The sequence below is a fragment of the Hemiscyllium ocellatum genome, chromosome 36 (genome assembly GCF_020745735.1).
Source record: "Hemiscyllium ocellatum isolate sHemOce1 chromosome 36, sHemOce1.pat.X.cur, whole genome shotgun sequence".
Classification (NCBI taxonomy): domain Eukaryota; kingdom Metazoa; phylum Chordata; class Chondrichthyes; order Orectolobiformes; family Hemiscylliidae; genus Hemiscyllium; species Hemiscyllium ocellatum.
Genome location: NC_083436.1, coordinates 8,321,101 through 8,333,859, shown reverse-complemented (window position 1 = coordinate 8,333,859; position 12,759 = coordinate 8,321,101). Strand labels below are relative to the sequence as shown.

General features: G+C 37.5%; 1 protein-coding gene across 5 annotated transcripts in view; it reads left to right on the top strand.

Annotated features, from left to right (window-relative positions):
- The window catches only part of LOC132833221 (short transient receptor potential channel 3), a 101,446-nt gene that overhangs the window by 46,948 nt on the left and 41,739 nt on the right, over positions 1 to 12,759 (top strand). For all 5 annotated transcript variants that reach the window (XM_060851313.1, XM_060851312.1, XM_060851311.1 and 2 more), the window contains 2 exons: positions 6,022 to 6,238; positions 6,334 to 6,567. In XM_060851313.1, coding sequence (XP_060707296.1) covers positions 6,022 to 6,238; positions 6,334 to 6,567 — 451 coding nt within the window. The remainder of the gene's footprint in view (positions 1 to 6,021; positions 6,239 to 6,333; positions 6,568 to 12,759) is intronic.

The window sequence follows — 12,759 nt, the reverse complement described above, 5'->3', positions numbered from 1 at the left end:
GTTGCATTCTCTGAAATGTGTAATCGTTCTGGTACTTCCCAATGTTGATTTCAACTTGTGTAGAATCTATGACCTGAGTTTAAAGAACTAACACGCCTATTATTCATTTCTGAAACAAATTAAAGCTAAGATGCTAGAATCAATTTGAATTTTTTTGAAATACTGCATCTCTTATGAAGTGTAACAGTAATTTTTCAAAGGACATCCATAATAAAACCTAAATTCAAATATTGTGCAGATTAGTTTTCAGAACCTCATTCATCACAGTAATGTATTTTTTATACTTCATTTTTGAAAATTGTTTATGAGAAACCATATCACACAGCAAAAGGTTTCAAACGATTTTCTTTATATGTAGATGATAATTGGAAAATATCCTTCTTAAATGGCACAAACATCAACAGAATCTCTGTGTCAAATAGATTAGGGAATGAAAAACTGCGCCACTGTACAGTGTTAGCTGCTATGTTTAATTGTATTCAAACCGGATACAGAGCTTTGGCTTTGCTTAAGTTTCCGTTCTGGTTCAGCAAACAGCAAATTAATCTCATCATCATACTCTAAGTTATTTTCTTAGAGTTAGTTTTCATTCCAAACTTCTTTTAAACACGAGGACTTAATAATCATTGAGGACATGATTCTCATTTCGTAGCATTCCAACCCCCTCTGCCCTCAACCCACATCTTATTATTGTCTTGATAATGACAACTTTTGAAGGCGTCCTTTCAGCTAATGGGAGCCTAAACATAATCTTAGCAATTGCTGTTCATGTGTGAAACTGGGCAGTAAGCATCTGAAGGCTATTTCATCTGGAGAAGAACACAGCCAAGTCCAATTTGATCATATCTCATAGCCAGTAACATCCAATTTTCAATTGATAACAATTTGCGAAAGGAGTCCTGTGCAATTTGTTCAGTCCCAGTGCAGAGACAATAAGGTCAATCATGCCCTAAATTGTGGTTATGCACAATTGAGGTATCATAATCATGATTGATCTTAGTGCCCCTGACTTATCTCAGACTGAGAGATCACATGTAGAACCTTCCTAGTCTGTTAGATTACAGTAAGTCCTTCTTTTATCTCTACTTTATTGTTGCTGCTGACAATTGTTACATTCCAACAGAATTCTAAACTATCTCCTCAACAGTTACTTAGATTTATTTAACACTATTATTACGTAAAATTTGCTTTACAATGGAAAGATTAATGGAATGATTCAAACCATGACAGGAAAGAAAAGGCAGGTGACTGGAAGTTCTGTTAAAAATATGAATTTTGAAAGAGTTGCAGTGGATTTTATTTAAGGTGTTAAAGAGAGAGAGGCTGAGATTGAAGAATCTAAGTGTGGACGAGAGAGAGAGAGACATGCGCACACAAAAACACTGTCAGAAAACTGAACAGTCTAGAAAAAAAATTAATCAATGGTGTGCGATCATAGGTAGAACTAAAGATGAGGAAAACTTAATATTTTAAAACAGGAAACAACATGTAGGCCAGTGAGGATATTATAGTGAGGGTCAACTGATATTTGCATCTGGGAGAAGTTAAAGTTTATGATCAACTCCTGTGGAAGTCAAGGCAACAGTGCAGAGTACTAACAGATGCTTGCTGGTCCTTCATTTGATGTACTCCAAAATACAGCAATGGACCACCATTGTCCCACTCCCAAGTGCAGTCACACAGAGCTGGTTACCAAAGGAAAGGTGATTGAGATGGGTGGTGTAGTCACTATATTAAACATTGTAGAGAAATATTAGGCATTTAGAAGAATAAATTAGAATCTAAGGGAATTATTTTGCTGTTCATTTAATCTTTTGTTAACAGTCAGACTTTACACACAGTAGTTTTATTCATTCATCACTGATTTGGTCAACCCTGGCTAGGCCAGAATTTATTACCCATCCCTAATTGTTGAGGGGTAGGCCAGACCAGGTAAGGATGTCAGACTTCCTTCCTAAAGGATCAAGATGAGTTTTTACAATAACTGAAAGTGGTTGCCACTGCTTTAGACTAACTGTTTGTTCAGATTTTTGAAAATTCAATTATCACCATCTGCCACAGTGGAATTGGAAGCCATTTTCTCAGAACATTAGCCTGGGGATTTGGATTACTAGCCCAGTGACATCATCATTACACCATCACCTCCCCCGATAGTTGTGGCTTTTAAATTATTTTCATGTTTCAACTGCAATCACCATTTAAGATAAAATTGTTGTGCCGCAAATAGGTTTCCTGGCATCGTGTCAGAAGGAAAATGGAACATTGATTATTATGGATGAGAATTATTTCCTTTTCTTTGCTAAAGTAATTTTCTCCAGTTTGCAGACCTGCTTTGTAAGAAATCTTTTTGCTTTGGATATTTGTCAAGAGTTTCTCCTCATGTAATAGGGACAACACAGATCATATCACCCTGGGGCACTCTTGGACAGCTCATCGGATATGGTTATTGAATAGCACAGAAAGAGGCCTAGAACAGGTCGCCTGGTCATGTACAAATTGTGGTAGAATTCCTACAGTGTGGAACAAGGCCCCCTGGCATATCAGGTCTGCACTGACCCGCTGAAGAGTATCCCACCCATATCCTGCAACCCTCCATTTTTCATGGCTAATCCACCTAACTTGCATAATATCCCTGGACACTACAGGGCAAATTAGCTTGGCCAATCCATCTAACCTGCACATCTTTGGACTGTTGGAAGAAACTGGAGCACCTGGCGGAAACCCATGCAGACACGTGGAGAAAGTAAAAACTCTACATAGGCAGTCTCCCAAGGTTGAAATCAAACCTGGTTACCTAATGGTATGAGGCAGCACTGTTAACTATTGAGTCACTGTGCTGTCCCGATGGTGTCTGTATGGATGAGTAGTGAAAGCAAAGTTGATTTGAAAATAAAGAAACACTGAATATGTTGGAAATCTAAAATAAAACAGGAATTCTTCATGATTTTTATATCAGTTTGAACTATTTCTGTTTCCATATTTTCTATGTTTTTTTAATTAATTGAAATTCTCAAACTGATGGTAATTGAACTCATAGTTTCCAAATTAAACTTCCAAGATTCTGCATTATTTGTCCAGTAACATAGAAATCCCTATAGTGTAGTAACAGGCCACTCGGCCCATCGAGTCCACCCCAACCCTTTGAAGAGGATCCCATTGCTACAATCATAATCACTCCAACAAACCTTCAATTTTTTTTTCATAAAATGATACTGATTTGGAAAAGCATGCCTTCTTTTAAGAAACATGTTTGTACAATTCTGAAAATTTTTTGTTATGTCACCTATTTTTATTGGGTTTGTTTAAATAGTTAGGACCGATGACATCTCTTGGTAGATGCTCCTGGAAGAGTTTTTGAATAATTGCAAATAGTGACACTGACTCATTCTTTATGGCTATACTGATGACAATTCAGTGTATTAGGAATCAAGCTCAGCCTCTCATTCAATCCATTAGCCAGTGATCATACTATCCACAGTCAATCATTCAATTAAAGAAAAGGATGCCAATATTAATCATGATCTTTTATAACAATTTGATAATTACAATGGATACTGAGGGTTAGGCTATCATTCAAATTAAGGAAAACACAAATCATTTAGGGAAACGAAACTTCAATTGTACTGACTGTTTATCCAGGGAATAAATTTTAAACTGTAAAATAATTGTAAGCTGATTACTTGTAGCGTAGTTAGTGTGCCACACTGGTTTGATAAATATCAAGGGTTAAATTTCATTGTTGGAGCTCATCAAAAGCATTATTGGATTAACACCCTTTTTTTGTCCCTTTATAGCTCTCTTTTTTACTGAAGATATTAGAAAGGTAAATCAGGCTGCATGTATAAAGTGTCAGCCAATCCGCCACTGCCTGAAGTTAAATTTTACCCCTATTTTATTAATGTGGCTCAGTGACAAAGGTGACCACTTTTATGATGGTCAACTAGCAGAAGGTGGTGGTCACTTGCTTGTGCTGGGAATGAAGTGACTGCATCTTCTACCTCCTAACTTTACAGAAGTAAGTTGAAACTTGCCGTTTTGGTGCCTGTACTGCTGTTCTGCCAGTAAAACTGGCTGGACAGTACCCACTCTGCTCCATTATATATTAAATTGTAAGAAGCAACACATTACAATTAATTGCCCCACATGTCACCACATGAAGTGGATGCCTGAACATTTGTCAAAAAATATTTAAATTTCCTTGAGCCTGAGAAGTGAATGGGCGATGGGAAGAAGAAACAGTGGCAAGTTACAATTTCATTCATTCCACTGACAGAGCAGAGCCAGAGGAAATTCAGGGCTTTTAATACCAACAAATTACTAACAGGAAAGTTAGAATTTACTACCCATTGAACTGATGATAGGAGTTAGCCACTAATAATGTTAGTACAGAACTGCCACTCACAAGGCAATGTAATGACAATTCAAAAATATCTTGATTACGTAGCTGAGTTAAAAAAAAAATTCGCAAGGTTTGAAACTTTGCTGGAATTGTATTTTGTGAGGATAATGGTGAAAAATGCGCTCTTAACACATACTTCTTATTGAAGAATCCTGCTGAACATGATTTAATTATCATAATTTGAAAATTACTGAAATGTTCCGGGAGTTGTATTAATATAATGCTGAAATGCTGTTTGCAAAGGTTATCATGGAATGATCCAGAAAATAATCAATTTACTACAGGTGGCTTTTTTATCCTGTAGAAAATATTTATGGGAGTAAAATTAGATTTTCTCTTTAATCCTTCACTGCTAGAGATTGAAACCAAGGGCAGCTATTCAATACTCTTTCATTGGCCCATTCATCTCTACCCACAACCTCAGCCTTGGCCTCCTTCACCACCTGGCCTTAATCTGAGCTCTTGAATCAGAAATAATTGTTTCATCAATAAAGTACCATGATAGGAAATTAAGATATATGTTGCAGTATCAGTTGATTTAAAGTGTCCTGTACCAGAGATGTAAGATTGGACTGTCATTTCCATGTTACGGTGTTTAACAGAAATGAATCAACACACAGCTTTATATTCTGACTTCAAACTCATTCATAGCTCAAGCATGTTGTATTCCCAAGTGCATTATCTTCTATAATTGCTTTTCTTCAAAGGATTGTTCTCACCAACTTACCAATTTGTTACGTTTGGTATAACCATGGCTGTGTCAACTTTTACTTGAACTATTTTGATATTTTGGTCATGACAAAAAACATGGGTCCCTAATATATTTTTTCTTTTCGGAAGGCTTTTGTTCTGCAAACAATAATGAATACATTCAGTTTATAAATGATGTTAATTATTTTGTAGGTGTTAGTTTTAAAATACAATGTTTTAACTAAATAGATTTTTGTTGCAAAAGTACAAAGATATAGACTGGAAAAAATTGAATACTCAGTTTTTTTACGATATATAACTATTAGCTGCTGCTGAAATCCAAAGATCATGGCATCTATTGAAATTGTTTTTATAAAAAGGACAATTTGTTCCTCCGAAAACAAGTTTTACCAGTTTATAAAAAGGCAGGTAGAAACTGATATTCAGTATAGTAATGACCAAAGTCTTACAAAAGTCTCTCAAGTTCGGCATCTAGTGTTACACAGATCAGCAAAGTCCCAGCTTCAACTTCCAGTCTGTGCTGAGTCAGTCAATTTCAGGACAACATTAAGAATGTTAACACTGACCACAATGCTGTTTGAGTTAGGGATAGAAAAAAATAGATTTCTGGTTCAGATCACTGATTATGTGACTTCTAGTGGAAAAGTTGTGTGGACATCAAAGGGTTAGCGTAGGATGTCTAGAACCTATGGAGCCATATCCAAGGTACATCAACACCATTAGGAGAGCAAAGGATAAAGTTGGAATTGAAAGAAATATGGCTTGTATATAGCTTCACTAGTGTGAAATTCAACAGCAGAAAAAGGTTTACACCATGTGATTAAAGTGGAAACCGAGTGTCCATGAGATGAAATGACTGATGCTCAGTTTACATCTACAGGATAGATATGTATCTTAATTTTTCCTTCTAGCTGGGGAAGATGCTAAGAAGTCCCTTCATGAAGTTTGTGATGCATGCAGCATCCTTCATCATCTTTCTGTGTTTACTAGTATTTAATGCCTCTGACAGATTTGAAGGCATCAAAACCTTACCCAATGTCACTGTTATCGATTATCCTAAACAAGTCTTCAGAATGAAAACTACTATGTTTACCTGGACGGAAATGCTAATTATGGTGTGGATACTGGGTAAGTAGTATTATATCTGAGCTATTAATATCGAAATATTTCTCACTTTTTTAAAGAACCATGTATACATTAAGTATTTAAAAATTCCTTTGTAGGAATGATGTGGACTGAGTGTAAAGAAATCTGGACAGAAGGACCACGGGAATACATTTTCCAAATGTGGAATCTTTTAGATTTTGGAATGTTATCCATTTTTATTGCTGCATTTACAGCAAGATTTCTGGCATTTCTGGAAGCTTCTAAAGCACAGCAGTATGTAGATGAACATGTTGAGGAGAACGATCTATCACTTGTAACACTTCCACCAGAAGTTGAATATTACACTTATGGTAAGGTAACATTGTACAAGTAACATTAATAAAACTGTGTCCTTTTATTTATCTGTACACTCATATTAAGGTAAGCTTGTAATATGAAATCTCGGAATGAACCATGTCAGTTGTATGAAGCGATATATAGATGTTAATGGACTACACCATTAATTTGATGTTGTTGCATGAAGATTTAATCTAGACCTTTCCTGCTGAATTACTTTAACAGTAGTTTGAAGGAAACCCCAACCACATGCTTGAATATTTCACCAAATCTTACTGTAGAAGTGACTTTAGGTGCCTGTTACTAGTTCAATCCTGCAGAATCTTTATTGTAGCACAATCTGAAGGAATTGCCTAGGAAATTGGATTTTCCACTGGGAAGTTCAGCTACACCTGGAATCCTCCAAACATCTCCAAACAAATTGGAGATTTCAGATGGTTCCATTGAATGAAGTAAAATAGTTACACAGAAAAATATTCAACTAACTCCTGAGTAAATTATTACACTTACCTTATTCACAACCCCCAGATCCCTTATATCCACCAGACCCTGAACTGACAACCCCGGGACACACTACCCCAAACACCTATGTACCAACATTGCGCTCTCACCCCATTGGTTAGGAATGGACAACCTGTTCCCCACCCCCTACTTGGGGACCCTGGCCTTGCTTGACACATGACACATGCCCAACCCCCTGCCAAAATCCAACACCACTCTGGAACTGGAAAACATCCCCTGTAAGCATGGGAACCAACCCCACCCTCCAAAGTCAACATCCCTGCCCCAGTCTACAACGGAAACCCCACCATTGCCAGACCTGACATAACCCTTGAACATCAGCACCATTTCCATGAGACTCAATTCCCTGTCCCATTCCCACTATCACCAACAACACAACCTGACCCAATATACCTGTTGCCAGCCCCTCTGCCTGTTGCACCAGACCCAACCCTACCCCCAGCTTCACTAGACCTGACCCAACACCCCCAATTTGCTGGATCCAAACCTTGGAGACCTGACAACTACTCTCTTCCCCTCCTTGGATCTGATTTCTTCAAGCCAACATGACTTACCCTTAATATTTACCAGCCTCTTTGCCACCTTGCACACTGATACCCTACACCCTCCCACTGGTACCCTCCCTGTTTGGCACCCTAGCACCATATCCCTGAACACTTGACATCCTACACCCTACTTGCCTGACACCCTTCTACCCATCTGGCACCAAACACTCCCAACACACTGATGTCATATTGTTTGACAGCAGTTGCCCAAGTGGTTGTTAGCACCATTAAATTTCAGAAAATAGCAGCTGATTGCTGTGAAACGGGGCATAGTTTCCCTTCTGTCAGTTCTACACTAGAAAAGAACTGTCAGAATGGAATCAGGCCTCCGCATTTCTGAGGGGCCCTGAGCAAGCATCTCCACAGAAAGGTGGAGCACCATTCTTTGTTAAAAAAAGAAGGGCAGGTGGTGAGTCACATGGGGTTGCCACTCACAAGAAACCCTGGTGCAATGTTTGGCACTAATTAATACCTACTATGTCAGTAAACATGTACTTACACTGGAATGGACAAAGCTTAACTTTCTTTGCATGTTTAGTTTGCATTTAAATGAGACACTTACATAGTGTCTTTCACAGCCACCAGATGTCTCCAAGTGCTTGACAGCCAATTCAGTAATTTTAAAGTTTAGGCACTTGTAAAAAAAAAGAAATTGTAGCAGCCAGTCTGCTCACAACAAACTCCTTTAAACAGAAATGTGTTAATGATTAGATAATTTGACGGGTTTTTTTGACATTGAATAATTACTGGCCTGGACACCAAAGAATAATTCTCATTCTGTTCCACAAAAACATGATGGGACATTGACCTACTGAGAAGGAAAACAATGCCTCAGTTTAATGTCTCATCTGAAACACAACATTTTTGACAATGAAACATTTCTTCAGTATTGTGCTAGGATGTCAGCCTTATTTTATCTCTGTCCAAGTCCTGAAGTGAATCTAGAACCCATAACCTCCTGACTCGAGAGGTCAGAGTTCTCGTGGAACAACTTAATGGCATTCAAGACATTTCAATAGTTAGGGAAACAGTGATATTTATGAAGCTAACAGAAGAAAACAGCAAATGGGATTTGAATGGCCTACTCCTCGTAATTCCTATGTATATACGTTTGTGTATACAATGCAGCTTGTCGTTATTTCAGTTTAACCATGCATCAACCCTTCCTGAAATTATTGCATCATTTACACATAAGAAATGGAGAGCATCATTAGCCTTGCTGTTACTTTGACAGACAATCAGGTGCAGGGTTTCTTCTGAAAACAATGGAAGAAGGGCTCAAGGATATCTGCTGGCAAGATTGATTTAAAGAAGTGAGATTCATCATACAGTACTTGCATTTTGACTTCCTTCTACATGAACGTCATGCAGATATTTTGACATGATCATTGACATTTCATGGGTATCATTGACACCCAGGAAGATCAACAAATGTAATAATATTCTGTACAAGAACCAAACTGCGACATTGACATGTGGAAATGTTGTAGGCTTCACTGAAATAATGTGCTTTATTTCCCTGAGAATCTGCCTGCTCACACTTCAAATTGTGATAGGTTTGCTCAAATGGAAATAATTTAACATATTTTTCAATAATGCAAAACAAAGAAAACATGTCACTTAAGAAAATATTCTCACCACCAAAGGAAAAACCCATCAGATCAGTGTATCAGGTTTGCTGGTTTACTCCCAGGAGCACGGGTGAGCAGCTGGTCTCTCAAAGTTAATGACCAGAATTACTGCAATTGTATATTTGTTCAGAGTAACAGTCAGATCAAGTTGAAGTCACTTAAATTCAAAAAGACATAAAAAACAACCTAATTGTAGTAAGTTGAGTGTCAGAGAAGAGATGAGAATAAAGGTGGAAACAGGCCTGAAAAGAAACTGAAAAGAAAACTGTAAATATACTATTCAATGAACAAGAGAAAACACGCCCAGAATTTGGGAAGACAAAATTCAGAACTTCACTATAAAATAGATAGAAGCCTTAGATAAATTACCCCTTAAAACAGTACACTCCTGGAGATGATGAAAGGTCATCAAACTAAAATGTTAAATCCACTCCTTTCTTCACACAAGTTGTCAGAGCTGCTGAGCATTTCCATCTCATTGTGTTTTTATTTCAGATTTCCAGCATTGACAGTAGTTTGCTTTGTATTCCTGTTATCTACTTATCCTGAGTGTGAAGAGTGTGAAGAGACTAGGACACAGGGCAAGCCCATGTAAGGTGGATGCAAATTGAGGCAGAAGAGACCGGAAATCTGAACTTGTGACCTCTTTTCTGCCAACCCCAATTTTCATTAGTACAGAAAATATGGTGGTTAAGGAGCCAATATATAAGAAAACTGACATCAGGGCTCCCTATCACTGCCGACCTCAATTTTGCATTTAATTGTTTTTGAGATTTTTAGCTAACTTGGGAATTTCTGAAGCTTATGTGAAGCATGTCAGGTCAGAGGGGATTTAAGCCCATTCTGAAGTTGGGAACCTAATGACAACTAACTTTGGTGTTGCTATCACATGTCATAATTAGAAGTTGTACAGTAATTTAAGTTTAGTTTGAATGTAGTGATTTATAATGGGGCTTTGGTCTTAGAAGGTAAGTGACGATTAATTGACCAACATTGTGAATGTATTCAGATGCATTAGGTGCCTTTCACCAGTGGATAATTTTCTCATCAGTATTTACAGTGGAAGATACTTTGAACATTCCATTAATGCTAAAGAATATTGAGCAGGAACTAAATACCATCACTCGAGAAATAATATTAGACAAACTAAATGGGGCTAAAGGCAAAAAGGTCCCTTGGTCCTGATGGATTGCATCCTAAGATCCTAAAAGAGGTAGCTAGAGTGGTAGTGGCATAGAGTCATACAGCACAGAAACAGACTTTTTGGTCAAACTTGACCATGCCAACCAAGTTTCCCAAACTAAACACGTCCCACATGTCTATGTTTGGCCCATGTCCCTCTAAACTTTTCCTATTCGTGTACCTGTCCAAATGTAACTGTACCTGCATCTACCGCTTCCTCTGGCAGTTTGTTGGATGCAGTTATTGTAATTTTCCAAAATTCCTTTGATTCTGAAGAAGTAACAGAGGATTGGAAAACTGCTAATGTGAGACCCCTGTTCAAAAGGGAAGGAAGCAAAAAGTGGATAACTATAGGCTGATTAACATGGCATATATTGTTGAAAACGTGTTGGAATCAGTAATGGAGGAAAGTCATTGAACAACTCTCAGCTCCCAAGATGAAGATGTGGGTCAATTTGAAATTGCTGAGTCATTGAAAGAATCAACAATATCTCTTATATCATCATCTATCTCATCATATTTTTCATTTCCAGTCAACATTATAGTTTATTTGAAGGAACAGATAAGCATCCTATCGCTTTCATTTTCCTGGAATGAATATAAAGATTGCTCAATAATAAACATTTGTTAAACATTAAATTTGAATGCATTCTAATTTTACAGCAGATGATAAATAATGGGTAATTTTACAATCTGTAATCAAGAGGCTTGGCTAAAGTTCATTTCATTGGCTGAAGGAAGCATCTTAACGTATTGATTTGTTGAAATAAAGATTAACAAAGATCATATAAACACTGACACAAAAGCAACCAGATGTGACTGGATTTAATTAAGGCATATCATAAGAATTTAATTATTTTTCAAACTGATTCCAACTGCTACTTTTATTTTTAACTCAACTGAAATTAAAGATATATAAATGATGATTATAACATGATTTTATTATGTCTGCAATATTCTATGACAGCAACAAAGATAAACTATCTCTTCTTCCTGAGTTTGCAGTTGATAAGGCAGTTGACTACATTTTCCTTTCTACTGTCTGGATGGGTAAGGCTGCACTTATGTGGTACCATTTCCAGCTACCTAATTTTAGCCAGAGTATCACTTTCAATGACTTCTCCTTCTGCTCTGTCACCCTTATTTATGGTAATGATAAGGATCTTTCCTCAGTGGCCCTCTCATCTAAATGCTGCCCCCTCAGCAACATAATAGCAAAAGCAAGTTTTGTTACCACCACCACTTTCACTGTATTGTCGGACTGCTTGTCTATCTTCCAGTACTGAATGAATAGAAGTTCCCTCGAAGTATACATAGAGAAGATTAAAGTTATTATCTTTGGTCCCCATCTATTTCCTAGTTACCAATACCATCTATCTCTTTGAAACCTTGGTTTTATATTTGCTCCAAGGTGAGCATTCAAGTAGATATCTACATCATCACTAAAAATGTCTATTGCAACCAGCTCCACCCAAGCTCACTTTTGTTGAAACCCTTATCCATGCCTTGCTACTTCTAAATTCTATTGTTCCAATGCACTCTTGACTGCACTTGAATCCACAGTCAACTCTCTATAAACTCACAGTAATCAAAACTGTAGTGCCTGTGTCCATATTTGCAATAAGTCATGTTCACCTGTCATCAATTTTCACTGACCTCCAATGCTTTGATTAACATTTGCATTCTTGTTTTCAAATCCCTCCATGGCTTGACTCCTCCCTAAGTCACTAGCCATTACAGGTGAGTCACTCGGCTCCAATTTGATAAATAAAAATGGAATTAAGCAAGTGTAGTCCCACTTGTTTGGACATTGGAGGAGGAAAATACAATTGATCTTGACAGAGATTGCAGATATCAGAGAAAAATGATGACAGATTACCATTATCGCAGTTACATCAGATGTCATTTATAAATTTGATAGAACTATGTGACAGGGATGGAAACCTGATTGGATTCATTCAAGCAAAAGACTCTGGGAAAAAATGGACACAGATTTATGGGTTTCATGAACTTTGGTGAGGAATGGGAGCTGGAGATGGATTTGCCATTTACAAGAATGCAGATATGACATTACAATGGTTAACTACACAGATACATGCGTAATGTATTATTGCTTATTCTGTTCTACTGCCCTCCCTATGACCCTGGTGCTTGAGATTGACATCAGTCCCAGTATTGAAAATCTTACCTGGGAAAGTGAAATTAGACTTGGGACTAGCTTTTACATTCTCCTGCCAGTGGATGAGAAGGAGGGGGAATGGGGGAAGCAGGTTAAATCTAAAGGATGACCTGCCAACTGCCAAACTGTCCGACCATGTCTCCACCT